The 21,191-nt window shown below is 46.5% G+C and overlaps 1 protein-coding gene across 3 annotated transcripts in view; it reads right to left on the reverse strand.

Moving 5' to 3' along the window:
- Nucleotides 1–1,875: 1,875 nt before the first annotated feature.
- The window catches only part of MCF2L2 (MCF.2 cell line derived transforming sequence-like 2), a 252,757-nt gene continuing 233,441 nt past the window's right edge, over nt 1,876–21,191 (reverse strand). For 2 of the 3 annotated variants that reach the window (XM_033211821.1, XM_033211820.1), the window contains 5 exons: nt 15,469–15,502; nt 13,247–13,344; nt 3,828–3,916; nt 3,335–3,450; nt 1,877–3,261 (listed from right to left, as the gene is read on the reverse strand). In XM_033211821.1, coding sequence (XP_033067712.1) covers nt 3,138–3,261; nt 3,335–3,450; nt 3,828–3,916; nt 13,247–13,344; nt 15,469–15,502 — 461 coding nt within the window. In that variant the 3' untranslated portion in view covers nt 1,877–3,137. Of the gene's footprint in view, nt 3,262–3,334; nt 3,451–3,827; nt 3,917–13,246; nt 13,345–15,468; nt 15,503–21,191 lie in introns of all 3 variants that reach the window. The other variant, XM_033211822.1, reaches the window with a different exon arrangement.

Here is a 21,191-nt window from a genome sequence, read left to right on the forward strand (position 1 = left end):
TAAAACGAGTGTATCCATCCATCCATGCATCCATCCATCCATCCATCCTTCCATCCATCCAGACATACATACATATGTAAACATTCTGATGGTCAAATGGAACAATGTGGGCTGAAGAGTAATGCAGGTAGAAGAACCTAAGATTACAGATCCTTGATTTGGGAAGAACTTTATTTTATTGCGCAAACAGTCTACACATTTGAAACACATTCTATCAAGAAAAACACTGTGTTCTTAGGAAAGGGAGTGGGAGACGGTGGTCCCACAAAACAGCGTAAAGTTCGAAAGAATTTGAGAGGAACACTCTGTGGGATCCTGTTCCAAGGGCACCTTTCTAAGAGTCTGTCCCTTAGGCTCTGCCCCTTTCTGGCCACGTCATCAAAGGGCTTCTTTATGAACAAAGTGAGACACATTATTTTTGTTTTCTTGAATTCTAAAGTGATTGTCTTGTGTCTCCTGGGGGAGACTCCTGTGAGGTGTGGCCCACTCTATTCCAGAAACAAACCAGGAGACTCATCCCAATCCCATATCCTGAGAAAATGTGAAATCAAATCACCCATAACAATTCCAAAACTAACGGAATCCTAACGTAACTCTAACTCTATGTAACTCTAAAGCTGAGTGTGCTGGTAATTAAGCTTCCAGCCCACCCTTCCCAGCTCTGGGGTGCAGGACTACCACAGGCTCCTTCCTGTGTGCACCCCATCCCCGCCCCCACCGTCAGCATCCTGTCTCCACTCTGAGAGTGACAGCTGGTTCTAGCAGAGGCAGTTGGTTCCAGCTTGCTATTTTCCCAGCACTTCCATAACCGGCCTGATGATGCCCATTCAGAGACAGCAGCATGGGCTGGCCATGTTCCCTCCCCAGAATTCTGCATCCAGCTCCTGGACCTTGGGCTCTGAGCCCTTGGGCCACATGTACCATTGGTAGTGCCTTCTCCTCAGAGGACTAACCCCCAGCCCTAGGGCCACATTCACATTTCTGAGTTTTGATATTTTCAACCTCTTCTCTTTATTGTATGAGTCCTTGGGCTGGGAGCCTGTGGTCAAAATCTTCATGATATCTCATTATCACTACCTTTTTTTTTTTTTTTTTAAATCTCTGCTAGCTGGATAACAATTATTTATATTGAATTCTCTCTGCTGAAATAACTGATATAGTGTCTCTTGATTGAAACCCGACTAGTAGACTAAGAATTCTAACTCTAAATAATTCTGAGGGCTGGGTGCGGTGGCTCACGCCTGTAATCCTAGTACTTTGGGAGGCCAGCGCAGGTGGATCACCTGAGGTCAGGAGTTGGAGACCAGCCTGGCCAACATGGCAAAACCCGGTCAGGAGATCGAGACCATCCTGGCTAACATGGTGAAATCCCGTCTCTACTAAAAAACAAAACAAAACAAAACAAAATTAGCCAGGCGTAATGGCGGGCGGCTGTAGTCCCAGCTATTCGGGAGGTTGAGGCAGGAGAATGGCGTGAACCCGGGAGGCGGAGCTTGCAGTGAGCTGAGATTGCGCCACTGCACTCCAGCCTGGGCGACAGCGCGAGACTCTGTCTCAAAATAATAAATAAATAAATAAATAATAAATAAATAAAATTAAAATAAAAATAAAAAATTAGCTGGGCATGATGGCACACACCTATAATCCCAGCTACTTGGGAGGCTGAGATAGGAGAACTGCTTGAACCCTGGAGGCGGAGGTTGCAGTGAGCCAAGATTGTGCCACTGTACTCCAGCCTGGGTGACAAGAGCAAAACTTCATCTGAAAAAAAAAAAAGAAAAAAAATCTGAAAATTAAATAAAAATAAAGAACAGAAAAAAATTTGAATGGCAAATACAAAACTGAAAAGAAATAACTGAGAATAAACAACTCTGAAAATAGCTCAAAAACTATCTCAAAAACTTTAAAAATTCAGAAAATATAATTTTCAGATATGAAGTAATGCTGAAAATGAAATAACTAAAAACCAAATAACTTGAAAAAAACATAAAAATAAACAACTTAAATATAAAATAACTGAAAATAAATACCTGTGAACATAAGCAACTCTAAAACTAGATAACTAGGGGAAAACCCTTAATTAAAACATTTCAATCTGAAAATAAATAACTCTACAGTAGTTCATAAACTTCCAGTGAGTTTTTAATAGTCAAATTAGTTACTGTAAAAATAAATAACTCAAAAACTCCAATAAGTTAAAGTGAAATAACTATGAAGGTAAATAACTCAGATAATAATTGTAAAGATAATGAAAAATAAATTCCAAGCAAATTAATTTGAACATCTATAACTCCTAAAACAAAATGACTACATATAAATAACTGAAAATGAACAACTGAAAACTAAATAACTTTGAAAATAAAGTAACTATAAACCAGTAACTGAAACTATAAAATTAAATAACTAGAAAGCTACAACTAAATGAAAATCAACCAATAAAACTAAAAATAAAATACAACTGAAAATAACAAAACTCATTTAAAAACTAATAAATCGATATATAAAATATCTCAGAAAGTAACTTGGAAAGAACTGTCTCTGCAACGAAGCAGTCTTGGCACTAACACGAACACCCCATGGACGCTAGCAGGGATTCTGGGAGGGGGACCGGGAGCTCCCAGTCTGCGGCCCCCGCCGGGTTTTAGCAACTCCGGCTCCTCCAAGGCTCGGGCTAAGCGGTTCTCAACCGATTCCCACCCCGCTCTGGAGAAATGTGGGCGTGTCTGCAGGCATTTTTGATTGTCACAATTTGGGGGTGGGGTGGAGGATGGGGTGACGCATTCCTGGACCCTAGTGGATAGAGGCCAGTGATGCTGCTAAACATCCTACCGTAGAAGCACAGAGAAATCCACACAACAAAGAATTGCCTGGCTCCGAATGTCAAAGTGTGCGGTTGAGAAGGCGTGGGCTGTGGGCTCTGCAGGCGCCTTAGAGCAGCTCCGAGGTCCCCCGTGCGGAGCCAGGCGCTCACCCAGGGCACCCCTCGGGCTCCCGGAAGGCGGCCCTGCGTCCCATTTCTGCCACCGCCGAGGCCCCGGCTGCTTTCTGCGTAGCTGGGCAGGGCCCGGGCCCCCAAACCGCCTCTCCTGGGAATGCGGGCGCTCTGGAGCCGAGGAGCGGGGACGTCGGCAGGGAGGTCAGCTCTCCGGGGCGGAGGTCCTCGGGCGCCGTGCCCGCGCCTGGAAACCAGCTGTTGCCCCCGCAGGAGCCAGCCGGCCCGTGGACGCCCCAGCGCGCTCCTCCTCGGTGCTGCGGGTCGCCCTGCAATTCCGAGAAGAAAGTCAGAGACGCCGTGGCCCAAAAAGACGCTTAGTCTTTCCTCGTTCACACTCACGTTTCCTCCTCATCGCGTTCTTCTTTTTCTGCCTGGGTGCTTTCTCCCCTCTCCAGGAAAGCAGATTTGGAAGAACAGGTTTCGTGACTGTCGTCCGACTGGAAAAGGCCTGCGAGCTGGAAGGGAGGGGACGGGTGCACCCTCAGAGCTATTGCTGGAGGCTATGGCCAGGCCGGGCAAGGTGGTGACTCCCGCTGGCAGGCTGCGGCCCACCCCAACCCTCCCACCTGGGCCACGGGGCCGCCAGCAGGAGCCCCAGTTATGACCAGACACCAGCGCACCGTCAAGGAGACAGCCACGTGGGAACGTGCCAGGCTAGGAGGGTCAGAGCCACCTTGAGGGTCTAATGACCTCGGCTCCCTGGCTTAACCAGGTCCTTATGGGTGAGAATCCTGAGGAGGGGGAGAGGGATGGAGGCGAGGGACAGGAGGCAGGAGGAGCTGATGAACAGGAAGGAGGAAGAAGATGAAAGAAACAAGAGGGAGGTAATTACACTCAGAGCGCTGCTCTCCTTTTGCATGTCTTCTGCACCTTCACAGTCTTCAAAGGTGTCCATGGAGCTAAACTCCCTGCTGGAGCAGCCTTCGGGAGAGAAAGGGAAGGATGGGGCCTCTGTGGGGTGGGAAGACAGCCCCTCTGCCTACGGCAGGGTGTAGCAGGCAGTGCCTGTTGCAGGCACGGTCCTCCCCATCTCTAACTCCTGATCTCCCAGGGCCTGCACTGCGCTGGACTGTGAGGGGGTCTGTGATCTCCAGGCTGCGTTTCCAGCTCTGAAATGCCATACTTCACAGAGAAGACCGTCCACATGCTGTTCATGGCCCTACCTCCCTGTTCCTCCAAGAAAACAGTCATTGTTTTTTTGTGTTTGCCAGTCTTCTAACCATGCCTCCTTCCCTTTCTCCTCCGCTGTCTCTTTCTCACCCTCCTCTCCTTGCCTCCTTTTCTCTCCCCTAATTAAACGTCCATTTCCCATCTCCCTGGCAGCCTCTGCCAAGTGTCACTGCTCCCCATAAGGGAAGATCAGAGGAACAAGCAAGTGCATCCATCCTGCCTCTCTCCCCAGTGAACTGATAAACACATCAGTCTTGTCCGTGGTGCACCTGTTACATCCCCGGGAGGTGTTGGACACTGTGGGGAATAGCAGCCACTGCCAAATACTGAGCAACTGCCCTGTGCCTGGTGGTATGTTAGGAGTTTGTCAAAGTTTAAGCCTCACAACCCTGTAAGGGTCTCAGCCTCCTTTACAGTTGGGGAAATAGACAGCAGTGGTCACTTGGCCAAATCCTCTTGGCCTGTGGCAGGGCAGCTGGCTTCTCCAGCACTCCTGCTCTTTACTCCACTCTGAGTGAGATGGAATCTCTGCCCCACACGGCTCACAGGCGAGGGTAGGGATCCGAGCATCTGCAGAAAGGTCCCAGCACAGGGCAGCCCCAGACTGAGGCTCAGCTGAGTAATCCCTGCGGCGGAAATTGTGCAGGAGAGTGTCTGCTCAGGCGAGAATTCAGGGAGGTTTGGGCAGGGCTTCAGGGGCAGGCAGGACTGGAGAGGGAGAGCATTCTGGGCAGAGGCATGGCCGGAGGGTGGTAGGCGGCAGTGGAGGGAGCTGCAGTTATCTGGGTGAGCAGGCAATGAACAAGTGGTGTCTCCTGGGCTGCTGTCCCAGGTCCCCTACAAGCCATGTTCTGGGCCCCAGCCCCCAGAGCAGATCAGTGGGGGCTGTGTGAGTAACACGGGGAGCAGCTGGGCAGCACCTCCCAGGAGGCCCCTCTGAAATCCCCCCTGATGCTGGCAGGCTCTGAGGAGCTGGACACCCTCCTCTCAGGTTGAAGCAAGTCCTGGTTAAGTTCCTAGTTCCCGGAGGTGGGAGGGGCGAGAGGTGGAGGGCAGAGGAGAAACTGCCTCAGGGATGTGCTCCCCACCTTCATCCTCCAGGTGGGACTTGGGAGCATCTGAGGAAACCCCAAGACTCCTCTTTAGAGAAGTCCTCCAGCCCTGGGGTCTCCTTATGCCAGGAGCAAGCAGTGAGAATGGAAGAATGATCGTCTTGCTGAGAGCTCTGTGAGGGGGGGATAGAGGGAAAAAGGGAGCCATGCCCTTGACCATCCCCTGACGAATAGCAAGGGCTGTGCCTCCAGGGTCCATGGCCTCTGTGCCCCGGATGATGCCGGGGCTGCCAGGGACCACAGAGCCACCCACTGGGAGGCTGGAGGTTGGCCTGGCTCAGGGGCCTTCGTCAGCCATAGACACCCACAGCCTGGGGTGGGCAGGGCTGGGAGGCGACACAAGAACTGAAAAACCTGACAGGCTCCAGCCCCTCTGCAGGGTAAGTGGCACCTCCAGGTAAAATGATTAGCTGGTTCCAGCCCCTCCTCAGGGTAAGTGGCACCTGGGGTAAAATGACTGCCTGGAGCTGGCAGCTGCTTTCCCTGCTCTTGCAGGCCCTGCAGGGAAGCTTGGGAAGGGAAGGGGGCACAGCGCTGGGCACAGAGGGGCTCTCAGACCCTGGACTGAACTGTTTCAGGGGTCATCTAGCCCATTCCCTGCCTCCAGGCAAGGATTTGCCTGAGCCTGGAAAGAGGAAGGATCCTCCCAGTGCCGTCAAGCCCCAGATTCCACCTCCCTGTGGGGGGACTGTCAGCGCAGGCCCTGACAATGCGGAGAAAGACAGAGGACCCACATGGGCCGGTGACAGCAGGAATGCCGGGTGCCACAAGTGAGGCTGGGGATGCCTGGAGCACCATGGGGGATCTGGTTTAGTCTAGAGCCAGGTTTTCCATACTCCTTAGAGTGCAACCTCAGGGAGACGCAAATTTTACCCCCTAACACAGCATACATGCAGAAATACATTTATACAATTCAAACACAAGCAGATGAAACAATGTTTACCCTTACAGTGTGTGAAGTCTTCATCTGCCCCACTACATCCTATCATGCTCTCTTCTATCCTAGGAGACAAAGCAGGAGGGGGGCCGCGGAGGTGGGGGAGTCTCATCCAGGCCCTTGGGCGACATCTCTCCTGAGCAAACTGAAGCTGCTCTGGGTGTGCCCTCGCCTTGCCTTCCCCTAGGCCCCGGGTTCCTGGCAGCAGAGACAGTAAGCTATTGACCAAGTTATCTCCCAGGGCTCCTGGAAGAAACCCAGAATTCTCAGAACCAGAAAACCTTAGAGAGCATCCTGCAGGCAAAGCCCCTGGTTCTCTGGGGAGGAAAGTGCGGCACACGGGGGCACCCCGCCGGGAATGGTAATTGACCACCAGGCTGTGGGCCCTGTGGGGACTGACACAAGACCCTGTGGGAGCTGAATCAGGGCCAGGACCTGAGTGTCCTGACTCCTAGACACCATGTTCCCTTCCTCACCCAGGCCTTCCAGCCCCAGCCCTGGGCTTTTATTTATTTATTTTGGAGACAGGGTCTGGCTTGTCACCGAGGCTGCAGTGCAGTGGTGTGATCATGGTTCACTGAAGCCTTGACTTCCTGGGTTGAACTGATCCTCCCATATCAGCCTCCTGAGTAGCTGGGACCACAGGTACATGCCACCACACCCAGCTAATTTTTGTATTTTTTGGTAGAGATGGGGTTTCACCACGTTGGCCAGGCTGGTCTTGAACTCCTGAGCTCAACTGATCCACCCGCCTCGGCCTCCCACAGTGCTGGGATTACAGGTGTGAGCCATCGCACCCAGACCCTGGGCTGACTTTTGCTGTCGTACATCATCTACATATTTAATCCCCTGCTGGATTCACTGGTCATGGGCTCTGAGGTCCTAAGAGTCTTAGGCACTAAGGAGCTGGCAGCGCTGAAGAGACCCCAAAATCTCAGACTCAGGGCCTGGCCAGTCACAGGCACGTGATGGAACAACTGAGAGGCCCATTGCCCCATGGCAGGAGAAGGTGCTCTGGAGTCAGTCAGACCTGAGGGCAGTCAGACCTGATTCTCACTCTGTCACTCACTAGCTGTGTGATCTTGGATACATCACTTAACCTCTTGAGCATCAGCTTCCTTATCTCTAAACTGGAGATAATAACATCGATTTTGCAGTCTTGACATGAGGATTAGCAAAACTTCTGATAAAGAAAAATGCCTGGTACACCACAGGAATTCAACAAATACCTGTTTGATTACTGTGCATAGCAATTACAATAATACTAAAGAGAGGGTCTCAAAACAGCTCTGGGCACTCCAGGTGTGCTATTATTATTTACATTTGGGGGAGTTTTGTCCACCATTGTCTCGTCCTCATAAACACTCAGGGAAGGAAACATATTATAAGGATAATAAATGGTTTTAAAAAGAAACAGAGCAAACACAGACCCACACGCACACCCACACCCACACCACACACACCCCTCAGAAAAAACCATGCCAAACACACAGGCTCTTGACAAATATTCAATTTGATTATAGCAAAACTGTTTTGTTTTGTTTTGTTTTTGAGACATGGGTCTCACTCTGTCACCCAGGCTGGAGTGCAGTGGCGTGATCCTGGCTCACTGCAACCTCCACCTCCCGGGTTCAAGCGATTCTCCTGTCTCAGCCTCCTGAGTAACTGGGACTACAGGCACATGCCACTACACCCGGCTAATTTTTGTATTTTTAGTAGAGACAGGGTTTTACCATATTGGTCAGGTTGGTCTCGAACTCCTAACCTCAGGTGATTCACCCGCCTCGGCCTCCCAAAGTGCTGAGATTACAGGCATGAGCCACCATGCCCAGTTGATTACAGCAAAATTTTAAGTGATAGTTGCAGTCTTGGAAAATGAATGGAACGACTTTTGTCCCAGCCAAGATCTAGTGGTGTGTTGGGGCAGATACACCCTGAGTCTCTGGGGCGCTCTCAGTCTATGTATCAGATAAGCGTAAGGAGTATTGGTGGAGAAGGACAAGAAGAATGGGAAAGATGGGCGATGAGAATTCCTGCAGATAAGGACGGGTGAGTGTTCTCTTTTGAAACCCTTAGTCGACAATCTTTCTAGTGCACATCACATAAGCTGAATGGCTTTTTTATTTTGCTTAAACAAACGGAATGAAATTTATTAACAATGAACCTAGTAGTGAGCTGAAATTATTCTCACCAGCATACATATTTTTGATAAATTATAGACTTTGAAGACAAAATCATGGTGTTTCCCTTATTGTCCACTGGATGGCACAAAGAGACCATTGTAGATCCTGCTGGTTCAGCGGTAGCGCTCACCCGATAGACATTAAATGGGCAAATTCTAGTTTTATTGTCTTTCAAACTAGATTTTTCTCTATGCACATTTTCTTTTTTTTTACTTTTTTTTTTTTTTGAGATGGAGTCTTGCTCTGTCGCCAGGCTGGGAGTGCAGTGGCACGGTCTCGGCTCACTGCAACCTCTGCCTCCCGGGTTCAAGTGATTCTCCTGCCTCAGCCTCCCGAGTAGCTGGGACTACAGTAGCTGGCCACCATGCCCAGTTAATATTTTTGTTATTTTAGTAAAGACAGGGTTTCACCATGTTGGCCAGCATGGTCTCGATCTCCTGACCTCTTGATCCGCCACCTTGGCCTCCCAAAGTGCTGGGATTACAGGCATGAGCCACCGTGCTTGGCCAATTATGCACAACTTTTTAAGGACCATCTCTATCACATGAACTAAAGGATATCATGTTCACTTTGGGGTGGGAGGTGGTGAGCTGCTTAGAAGCAGTGCCTAAACCCCCTGGGCTTTCCTTCCTTTCACTTGGAAGAACCAGGGGGTAACTAACTGCTAACAATTCCATACTATCAGAGTCAGAGATCTAGGTGCTAGCCTAAGGGCTGCATCTCATTTAATCCTCACAGCAAGACTATACAATATTATATCCATTTTGTAAAATAAATGATAAAAAGAACTTAAGCACAGAGAGGCTATAGAATCCATCCAAAGAGATGGAGCGGGACTTGAGGCTGGGTCTTTGAGACCTGAGTTTGAGCCCTTCATCATTATGTTGTGCATGCTGCTAACCAATTTCCCTCTCTGTCTTCTAGAACTTAATACATGGGGGTCACATTCTGTCTAATCCATCCCGGTAGCTCTCCAGAGCTCACATCAGGAGAGAGTTCCAAAATGTTTCCAGGGGTACTAGGCTCGGTTACAATCTTTTGCTTGGTGGCCCAGAGTATAAATGTGGATATCTTAGGCTGGCCTATAGCTGAAGTGTCTATTTCATTTGCAAGCCTATCTTTGACCAAGAGGAAGTGAATCATTCTTGAGAGCATCTAATTAATTGCTTTCAGATTCCACATGTTGGCATTCTCATGCCTGAGCATCAGACATGTCCCTCTCTGCCTCTGTTAAATGTTGGACATTTAACAGTGGTAGTGGTAGCAGCTAGCGCAGTCTTGAAGACATGGAGCCCTCGCTGCTGGGGCCGAGCACAGGTTCAATTCTACTACCAAGGCCTCTCCATTTCCGAGCCCGTGGTGCAGGCACTGGGATGCCTACGAGGAAGTGGACTAACTGGACTTCTGCTATGCACCTTCTTTAGTGGGCATTAAAGCACAGTTCAAAGACTCTCACATTTTGAGTTCACCCCCACAGGCCTGTGTGCCCCTTCTCCAGTCAGGTCATGTTGTCATTTGATCCTAGTGGTTGTTCTGGAAGGGTTCAGGAAGGGAGGCGGGGACAGATCTTGAGAAGGGCAAACATTGCCTTGTATGCCTCCTCTGAGGCTTCTGCATAGTCTTAGGGGATAGGGAACAGTCTTAGGTGAATCTCAGCTTCTCCCCTTCCCCTAGCCAGGCCCTAGCCCAACTGGCATGAGGAATCCTATCTCTTTGTCCTCATGCCAGGAGACCAATAGGCAAAGAGAGCAGTTACCACACTGGAAGGAGAAATGGGTCCTGGTCATCAGGAGGAGGTACTCCTTAAGGGACAGTACCCAAGGGAGACAATTCCACTAGGGAACACAGCAAGAATCCTACTTAACTAAATCTATGGCTGCCACCTGCTGCTACAGTTGGTCCTTGGCTGTACTTTGTAGTACAAGGCGGAGTAGGCCACTGCTGCCAGCCCGGGAGGTCAAGGGCATTTACCCAGATGTCCTCATTCCCAGTTTTTTGGTCCCTTATCTTCCCTCTCAGGATCTGACTTTGCCTGCTCATCTACTGGCCCTAGGAGTCCAAAATGTCCAGATGGCACACTTGCCTAGGCTGAGCATTTTTCCTTCTCTCAAATTCTGCCACTTTTACCAGCCCAGTCTGCCTCTGCTGTAGGAGATGAGAGGCTAAATGTTGGCAGGGAGGCCCCCTGATTCTGATCCTGTGTTTTAAATTGGTAATTAGTCTGACCCTGTTACTTTCTCTCTTCAGTGCATCAACGGGAGGCTCTTAGCAACAGCCTCCCAACTCTACCTTCCTGATAGATAATATTTTCCTCAAAGCTCTCAAATGTTAGAGACATTGCACCAGCTGGCATATCCCCATCCACCTGTATCTGATCCCAGGTCACCACAGATGAAGGTCTGAGCAATTGAACTGATACAGCAGGCCAAGGCCCCAGGACTCTCAACACTCCACTTAATACCAATAATGAGGTCCTTGTGGCCATTTGGCCTGCAGTGAGCCAACACCAGAATCCCATCCATTCTGGGACCCCTCCTGGGACTAACGGTCTTCAGTCAGGTTCCCCAGAAGCAGACTATGCAAGTGTGTTATTGACAAAGGGCTTTCAGATGAAACCTGGAAGACAGTGAGGCCGAAGCTAGGGCAGGGAAGAAGCCAGGCACAGACATGGGCTTAGCAGAAGTCTAGCATCAGCCTGATCCCCTGGGCAGTGCTGGAGCATGGATGGCACCACAGGTTACCATCTTGAGACAGAAGGACTGGCTTCTGTACCCTGAATCAGTAAGCACTGGTGGGCCATAAGCCACCCTTAGGGTGAGGACATAACCTCACAAGCATTTCCTGGCTGGACAACCCTGGCCAGTGGAGGGCAACTGTCTGGAGGGCACGGCTGTGAGCCATTGTCAGCTAACCTCATAGCAGCAGAGACATGGATGGGGCCAACAGCCTATAAAGAGGGTCTGGGCAGGCTGTCAGTACTCTCTACTATAATACTGTATATGTGGTTTATTTTAAAAACTCTTTTAGAAGACTTTATTTATTTTATTTTTTGAGAAGGAGTTTCACCCTTGTTGCCCAGGCTGGAGTGCAATGGTGCGATCTTGACTCACCACAACCTCTGCCTCCTGGGTTCAAGCGATTCTCCTGCCACAGCCTCCCAAGTTGATGGGATTAAGGCATGTGCCACCATGCCCAGCTAATTTTGTATATTTCTAGTTTCATCATGTTAGCCAGGCTGGTCTTCAACTCCTGACCTTAGGTGATCTGCCCAGCTCAGCCTCCCAAAGTGCTGGGATTACAGGCGTGAGCCACCACACCCAACTGACTTTATTTTTTTAGAGCAGTTTTAGGTTCACAGAAAAACTGAGAGGAAGGTACAAAGATTTCCCATATATCCCCTGTGCTCACACATGCATGGCCTCCCTGACTATCACCATCCCCCATCAGAGAGGCACATTTGTTACAATGGATGAGCCTATACCCTGAATATATCATATTCACCCAAAGTCCATAGCTCACATCATGGTTCACTCCGGGGTGTTGTACATTCCTTGGGTTTGGACATATTTATAATGACATGTACAGTAGTCCCCCTTTATCCTCAGGGGCTACTTCCAAGATCCCCAGTGGATGCCTGAAACCCCAGAGAGTGCCGAACTTGACTGCCATCAGTGGGAGCATGTTTCTATTTGCCTTCCACCCCCACCGGTTTAACACCTTTTTCATCTTAGTACTGCTGCCGTAAACTTTGGCAGTTTGAGATGCGACAGCAAAACGAGTACAAGTTTCTTTCTCCTTCTTCACAATGTCGTGGATAGATGATTCCTTCTTACCATAGATCTTAGCAACCTTGGCATGTGATTTTTTTCTTTCTTGTTAAATCAAGACCTTTCACCTTTTCACTTACAGGAAGCATCTGACGGCTTCTCTTTGGCATATCTGAATTTCCAGCATCACGACTGTGCTTTGGGGCCATTGTTTATTTTATTTATTTATTTCCTTTTTTTTTTCAGACAGAGTCTCGCTCTGTCGGCCAGGCTGGAGTGCAGCGGCACCATCTCGGCTCACTACAACCTCCACCTTCCAGGTTCAAGCAATTCTCTGCCTCAACCTCCTGAGTAGCTAGAATTACAGGCACATACCACCACGCCCAGCTAATTTTTGTATTTTTAGTAGAAACGAGGTTTCACCATCTTGGCTAGGCTGGTCTTGAACTCCTGACCTCAGGTAATCCACCCACTTTGGCCTCCCAAAGTGCTGGGATTGCAGGCATGAGCCACTGCGCCCAGCCTGGGGCCATTGTGAAGTAAAGTAAGAGTGACTTGAACACAAGCACTATGATCCTCACGGTCGATTTAATCACCAAGACCGTTATAAGTGACCAAGACTGGCGGGGTGGGGAGCACAGACAGTAGGGACACCCTGGGCAAGGGGATAATTCATGTCCCAAGCAAGACACAGCAGAAGGCACCAGATTTCATTGCACTACTCAGAATGGCGTATCATTTAAAACTCACCGATTGTTTATTTCTGTAATTTTCCATTTGATATTTGGAAAGCAGTTGACTAACAGTAACTAAAACCTGGAAAGTGAAACTGTGGATAAGGGGGTGCGTCTGCCTTCTCAATGTGAGGCATTAGCCTTCATGTTAATTCTGGCCCCATTTGTTCTACACAAATGAATAAGCAGGAAATCGATTTTAAACCACATGGTTGTAAAATGCTTTCTTTTTTCTCCCTCATTTAACTAAAGAAGGGCTGGACCCTAGGTGATGTCTTCCTTAGCATCTAAGCAGCTGGTATCACCCCACTGCTTCTGTGCTCCACTCTCCTACGGGACCCTCCCTACCTTTAATCCCTCCTGTGCTGGAGGCTGGGTCTTCCTTGCTAGTGGTAGCTCTTTCCATGTTTTCAATCCATGGTCCGCATCCCGCTCCATTGCCTTTGCTTTTAGAGAAATAAACATGAACATTGAGTCACTGGAAGGAATAACACATGCATCCCTCCCCCACCAGTTGGAGTAGCACTGGCTCACCTAGTATATCTCTGGTCTAGGTCTCGAGGACCTGCTGCTCCTCCCTTACCTGTAGTTGAAGGCCTGCCTCAGCTCGGTAGGTGATATGCAGTAAGGAAATGTCCAAAGGACACGTCTTGTTGGATTACACAGTAAACATCTAATTGGCTGCAAATCTTTTTTCTTTCTTTCTTTTATTTATTTATTTTTTTTGAGACAGAGTCTCACTCTGTTGCCCAGGCTAGAGTATAGTGGCGCGATCTCGGCTCACCGCAAGCTCTGCCTCCTGGGTTGACGCCTTCTCTTGCCTCAGCCTTCCAAGTAGCTGGGACTACATGCATGTGTCACTACATCCAGCTAATTTTTGTATTTTTAGTAGACACGGGGTTTCACCATGTTGGCCAGGATGGTCTCAATCTCTTGACCTTGTGATCCACCCACCTTGGTCTCCCAAAGTGCTGGGATTACATGGCTACAAATCTTAAAGAGGGGAGAGGTGAGGAGGAAGAATCACCTTTGTCTTCTCAAAAATGTTTTCACTGGCTCACTACAGCTCCCTTCTTCCTCTTTATTGACCCGAAATGCCAACTATGATAGTAACTCTTTTGGGTTAGATGAATCCAGTGAATAAACACCTACTAAGCATTGGAGGTCCAAGAGGAATAAGATATGCCTGAGCTAAATCTCATCACCCCTGGCCTTGCTTGCAGAGTGGTTTGCTGGCCTTGTCTGATTATTCAATGAGTGCTTTCATTTGTTTATTCAGTAAATATTTACTGAGCACCTACAAAAGTGCCTGGCACTGGTAGATGAGGCCTGAGGGAAGCTAAAACTAATAAGACAACCTCCATGCCCTAAAGGAATTCATGATCTAGTAGGGAGAAAATGTAAACACATAATAAAATTATAGCATATTAAATGCTGCAATAGAGTACTCTGTAAGAGTGTGGGGGCAGAGAGGAGGGGTAGAAACAGCTGCTTTCTAGAGCCCTCACCTTTTCCACTTCTCTCATCTTTTTGGGTTAGGAGCTGGGTGGGTTCCACAAGGATTGGGCCAAATGAGCTGAGAAAAACTAAGAAGACTCCTGTATCAGAACTGGATCACAGTAGACAGGTGTTTTCAACAAACATATTGAGTATCTCTGAGTGCTTTGGGCAGGAAGAGGAATTACAGACGAAGAGATTTGTAAGCCGTAGTAACAGATGGGGCAAGGAGCACCAGTGAGGACTTAACCGTGAAAGAAGTCTGAGCACACCTTCCTCCCAGACAAGGGGGAATAAAGAAAGGAAGATGATCAGGAGAGTTCTGAGCGGAGAGGGGGAAGCCGGGGGAGGTAACATCAGAGGGTGCGTTGGCCCACCCAGCAAAGTAGGAGGCAGGGCAGCCTTGTGAAAATAGGAATGGAATAGAAAGCTGAAGAAAACAGCCAAAAGCAAGGACAATTAGGGGAGGTTTCGAACTGGCAGATCTACCTCAACTGGCAATACAGCAAGCATGCACCAGAAAAGATATCCTAGCCAGCAGTGGGGTTGGGAACTGATTTAATATCCTAGGCTAGCAGTGGGGTTGGGAACTGATTTATTATTTAATGTTTTATATTTATTTATGTATATATGTACTTATTTATTTATTTTTGAGATAGGCTCTTGCTCTGTCACCCAGGCTAGAGTGCAGTGATGTGATCTAGGCTCACTGCAGCTTTGACCTCCTGGGCTCAAGTGATCCTCCCACCTCAGCCTCCCGAGTAACTGGGACTAAAATTGCACCACCACCCTAGGCTAATTTTTGTATTTTTTTGTTAGAGACAGGGTTTCACCATGTTGCCCAGGCTGGTCTCAAACCCCTGGGCTCAAGCAATCCATCTGTCTTAGCCTCCCAAAGTGCTGGGATTACAGGCATGAGACACTGCACCCGGCCAGTATTTTTTAAAAATTGGAAATCCCTTGTAATAAGCCAAGTGTTGGGGGAAGAAAAGCAATGAAAGCAATGACATGGACTCAATATGAAACATCCAAAGCATCTGACATGTCTTTAAAATAAAAAAATCAGTACTCACCTTGTGCTCATTTCAAACTGTGGATTTCCTCGGTCTAAAATTTAAAAAAACAAAAAACAGCACTCTCAACTTTAAGCTAATTTGAATTGATTTTACATATTGATTTTTAAATATACGTATATGCATACAGAGAATACTATAAAAATATATAAAGGTGTGTAGGTCTTGATCTTATTTTCCCAGGAATTCAGAAAACGTTGCTGCAGTCCCTGGGCTCACGTGGTCCTGGCATCCTCCCCCACGGCTCTAGCCCATCCTGCTGAGTTTCCTGCATGCATTGATTCTGGGTCCATCCAAGTTTCTACAGTTAACTCCATTTATACTGAATTAAAGAATAAACAGTGTGCCCATCAAATGCTGATTTTTTTTCCATGTGAGCCCAAATTATGTGATTTGATGAGGGAAAAAATCATGAGTCCCTGGGAGAGCGATAAGAATCACATTCTTTACTAAAGTGTTGTCCCAGGTATGTGCATAACATCAGATCTCAACCTCCAGAGGCCCCCCACTGCCTCCCATGGCATAAAAGCCAAATTCCTTGGCCTGATATTTGAGGCCATCTCAGTCTTTTTCTTTCCACCCTATCCCTGACTCTCCCAGGCTAGGCTCCAGATCATCACTGAATGTGCTCACTTCAAGGCAGCTCTGTGATTTTCAAGGTTTCTGGGCCTACCTTTTACTACCGATGTGATTGGCACGTGTTACCCAGTTGCTAGGATGGGACCATGGCCTTGATTTCTGCCAGGACTGGGGCTTTGCCTTGTATCCCACCCACAGCACTGCCTGCCCCTGCACTCTTCTGGGTGGGGCCTGACCTTTCCCCGCAGTCTCCCTACACCTCCCCATCATAGGTAGTCATGCCACAGCTGAGGAGCTTGTCCCAAACCTCAGTGCCTGCCTCCCTCCTCAGCTTCTTATGCTGCTGTATCTCGCCCATCAGTGACACGCTTCTCTTCCCTGCCCAAGCCCTAGCTGACTCCATAACACCTGGGTACAATGTCCTCTTCTGCCTGGTTATCTCTGAGAGGCCCTCTCTCTAAACCCCTCATTGGCTCCCAGTGTCCTTCCTCTCACCCATGGCCCTGAGGTCACTCTACGCTTTGGCCAGTGTATAGGGTTATTATGCTTAACAATCCACAAAGGTTGAAAGGTGTTGTAGGATGGTGTAAAAATGAATCTAGAAGATAATGTTTATATGTCAGAGCTTTGTAAAGTGCTCAGCAGGCATAAGGTACTGACAGTCCTGATATTCCTGATCTTGGAACCTGGGATACCATCTTCTCAACACTGCTTGGATACCCTCAAGGGTATCCAGAGAGCCTGAGTCTGCATTCTGCTCCTGGTTCAGCCCAGGGCCCTGGTTCCCACTCACTCACCAGCCACTGTGGGCCCTCTCTGAATTCTTAGAGCCCTTGCCATTTGCATCACTCACGGAGACATTTCATCAGACCCTACTTGGTGTACCAGGCTCAGGAGACTCCGTTCTGCTGCGGATAAGTTGTGTAAAATTGACCCTCTGCTTGCACATCTGTAAAAGGAAGGGGCTGGTACACCTCGGGGCCTTTCAGTTCAGTAGTGTTTTTCTTTTTATCTAAACCACATGCTGGGGCCTGGTTTTGCTTCTTATCTAGATTTTTGAATTCCTGTCACAACCTAGAGAGCACAGTGCAGGTCTTAAGGGGGGCTTGAGAAATCTCTTTCTGAATTGTCAACTGAAAAAATGTCATATCTTCACAACAAACTTGTCTTTTTCTGCAGGGCCAGGAAGGCAGCAGGGGAGTCAGTTAGAATTTAAATTTTAGATTAAGCTTAATATTGTTAAGAAGTCAATTCTCACCAAATTGGTCTAGAGGTTTTACATAATCCTAATCAAAATCTCAATTAGTTTTTTTTGAGAAGTTGACAAGCAGATTCTAAAATATATATAGAAGTATAAAGGACAGAGAATAATCAAAACAACTTTAAAAAGGAAGAACAAAATTAGAGGACTCTAACTACCTCATTTTAAGACTTATTAGAAAGCAGCAGTAACCAAGATAGTGAGGGACTGATGTCAAGGACTTATCAGAAAGCAGCAGTAACCAAGATAGTGAGGGACTGATGTCAAGGTAGACAAATAGATCAATGGAAATGAATCAGGCATCCAGAAATAGATGCACTTACATAAATAGTCAGTTGGAGAAAGAATAGTGTTCTTAACAACTGGCAATGGAAAAACTAGAACATCAATATGCAAAGGACTGAACTTTGATACATACCTCACACCACATACAAATCAAAAACAGAAACAAACAAACAAACAAACAAACTAACACCCAAAATGGATCAGTGACCTAAATGTAAAACTATAAAACTTCTGGAAGAAAACATAGGGAGGAAATCTTTATGGCATTTGGATAATGATTTCTTAGGCACGACACCAAAAGCATGATCCATACAATTTTAAAATTAAATATTATAAGAATTAAAGTCTTTTGCTCTTCAAAAGTTACTCTTAGGAGAAAAAGATGCCACACACACACACACACACACACTAAAAGAAAATATTTACAAAGCATTAAAAGGACATGTCTCTAGGATATACATAAAAACTCTCAAAACTCAATAATAAGAAAACAATGAGCAAAAGATTTGAACAGACACTTCACCAAACAAGATATAAAGATGGCAAAGCAGCACATAAAGAGATGCTCAACCATTAGTTACTAGAGAAAAGCAAATTAAAACCTTAATGACATATCACTATGCCCCTATTAGAAATCTGAAAATTTAAAAGACTGACAATACCAAGAATTGGTGAGGACATGGCACAAGTGGAACTCTCATACATTACTATGGGAACGGAAGATGGTATAGTCACTTTGGAAAGTAATTAGAAATTTCCTAAAAATTAAACATACACCTACCATATGGCCAAACAATTATACTCTTAGGTATTTACCTAAGAGAAATAAAAACGCGTGTCCACAGGAAGACTTGTACTTGCATGTTCATAGCAGCATTATTCAAAATGGCCCCAAAGCAGACACAAATCGGATGTTCATTAACAAGTAAATAGATAAAGAAAATGGGGTCTAGCCAAACAATGAAATACTACTCAGCAACAACCAAAATATGTACTATTGTTTACAAAATGCAACATAGACGAATCTCAGAATAAATATACCAAGGAGAGAAGCCAGACCAAAAAAAAGTACGTACTGTATTATCTCCTATGAAATTCTAGAAAATGCAAACTAACCTCTAGTGGCAGAAAGGAGATCGGTCATCACCTGGGGTGGGTGAGGGAGGGGCAGGAGGAAGGGAATGCAAAGGAGTGTGAACAAACCTTTGGGGGTGATAGGCATGTTCATTATCCTGACTGTGGTGATGCCTTATAGATATATACAGATGTCAAAACTTACCAAATTGTACACTTTAAATATGTGTGGTTTATCGTGTCATTATACCTCAGTAAAGGAGTTTTAAAAATTATAGTAAAAGGTCTCTACCTAGAAACCTTTTTTTTTTTTGAGACGGAGTCTCGCTCTGTCGCCCAGGCTGGAGTGCAGTGGCCGGATCTCAGCTCACTGCAAGCTCCGCCTCCCGGGTTTACGCCATTCTCCTGCCTCAGCCTCCCGAGTGGCTGGGACTACAGGTGCCCGCCACCTCGCCCGGCTAGATTTTTGTATTTTTTTAGTAGAGACGGGGTTTCACCGTGTTAGCCAGGATGGTCTCGATCTCCTGACCTCGTGATCCGCCCGTCTCGGCCTCCCAAAGTGCTGGGATTACAGGCTTGAGCCACCGCGCCCGGCCTCTACCTAGAAACCTTAATAAGCTAAAATGTATGTCCCCAGGACTAACCCTAGCTATTCTATAGCTCTGGGGTGGAACCAGAAATCTGCATTTGTGGCAAGCCCTTCAAATAATTTGAATGCAGGTGGTCCTTAAACCACCGTTTGAGAAACACTAACCTAGTGAGTAAGGATTTCTAAACAAGCTTGTGACTAGAATGTTGTTTCTGCAGGAAACAAATAATTTTTTCTACTAGCGTTACCATATCATTCCGTGTTAAGCCTCTAGGACACTCCTATTCAATTACCATAACATATATTTAATATAATATTAATAGCTGTAAAACAAAAGCAAATCATAGTTTTTCCCATCTTATTTTTATACAAAGTAAAATCAATGATATAATCTTGTTACTGGTTCCTGGCAGTTACCTACAGTTTAAATCAAGAACTTATGTTGCTTGGTTTTTGTGACAGAAAACTGATGTGGTGGCTTCCCAGTTACACTGCTTGGTTTATCTTTTCCCTTATCTTATGATGCACACCCCTTGCACATTCCTGAGCAGCTGATGATCACAGAAGACCTAGAAAAACTGTGAGCTAGTTGCATTCCTGCTATCTCTAAAGACAAAGGTTATCTTTTCATTTTTACGTGATTTTTCTTACCCAAAATGCAAACCACTGCCAGTATAAATGATGGAAGATAGACTTTCCACATGAGACTGACATTTCTTCACCCTAGTAACATTACCTGAGGGGAACATCAGAACCCAATTGATAAAGCTTGCTGTGGATTTTCCCACCAAATATCCCTGCTATTATGAGAATTGGTTCAAAAACAAAACAAAACAAAACAAAAAAGTGAAAGGATAAAGCCTACTTAAAGATGATTTTTACTTGTTGAAAAGAGTACAGCATGTGACATCAGTCAAAATGGTGGAGAAAAAAACCCTCCCCAAATTCTCTTCTTTGTGAAAGCATGGAAAAAACTGGCCAAAAATGGTCAGAAAATTTATTTTCAGAACACTGGAAAATTTTTTTCCTTTTTAAAATTTTTTTATTATACTTTAAGTTCTAGCATACATGTGCACAATGTGCAGGTTTGTTACATATGAATACATGTGCCATGTTGGTGTGCTGCACCCATTAACTCATCATTTACATTAGGTATATCTCCTAATGCAATCCCTTCCCACTCCCCCTACCCCATGACAGGCCCCAGTGTGTGATGTTCCCCTTCCCGTGTCCAGTTGTTCTCATTGTTCAATTCCCACCTACGAGTGAGAACATGCGGTGTTTGGTTTTCTGTTCTTGTGATAGTTTGTTCAGAATGATGGTTTCCAACTTCAACTATGTCCCTACAAAGGACATGAACTCATCCTTTTTTATGGCTGCATAGTATTCCATGGTGTATATGTGCCACATTTTCTTAATCCAGTCTATCATTGATAGGCACATGGGTTGGTTCCAAGTCTTTGCTATTGTGAATAGTGCCACAATAAACATATATGTGCATGTGTCTTTATAGCAGCATGATTTATAATCCTTTGGGCATATACCCAGTAATGGGATGGCTGGGTCAAATGGCATTTCTAGTTCTAGATCCTGGAGGAATGGCCACACTGTCTTCCACAATGGTTGAACTAGTTTACACTCCCACCACCAATGTAAGAGTGTTCCTATTTCTCCACATCCTCTCCAGCACCTGTTGTTTCCTGACTTTAATGATTGCCATTCTAACTGGTGTGAGATGGTATCTCCTTGTGGTTTTGATTTGCATTTCTCTGATGGCGAGTGATGATAAGCATTTTTTCATGTGTCTGTTGGCTGCATAAATGTCTTCTTTTGAGAAGTGTCTGTTCATATCCTTTGCCTACTTTTTGATGGGGTTGTTTGATTTTTTCTTGTAAATTTATTTAAGTTCTTTGTAGATTCTGGATATTAGCTCTT

Source organism: Trachypithecus francoisi, unplaced genomic scaffold (genome assembly GCF_009764315.1).
Source record: "Trachypithecus francoisi isolate TF-2019V2 unplaced genomic scaffold, Tfra_2.0 Lachesis_group0, whole genome shotgun sequence".
NCBI lineage: Eukaryota > Metazoa > Chordata > Mammalia > Primates > Cercopithecidae > Trachypithecus > Trachypithecus francoisi.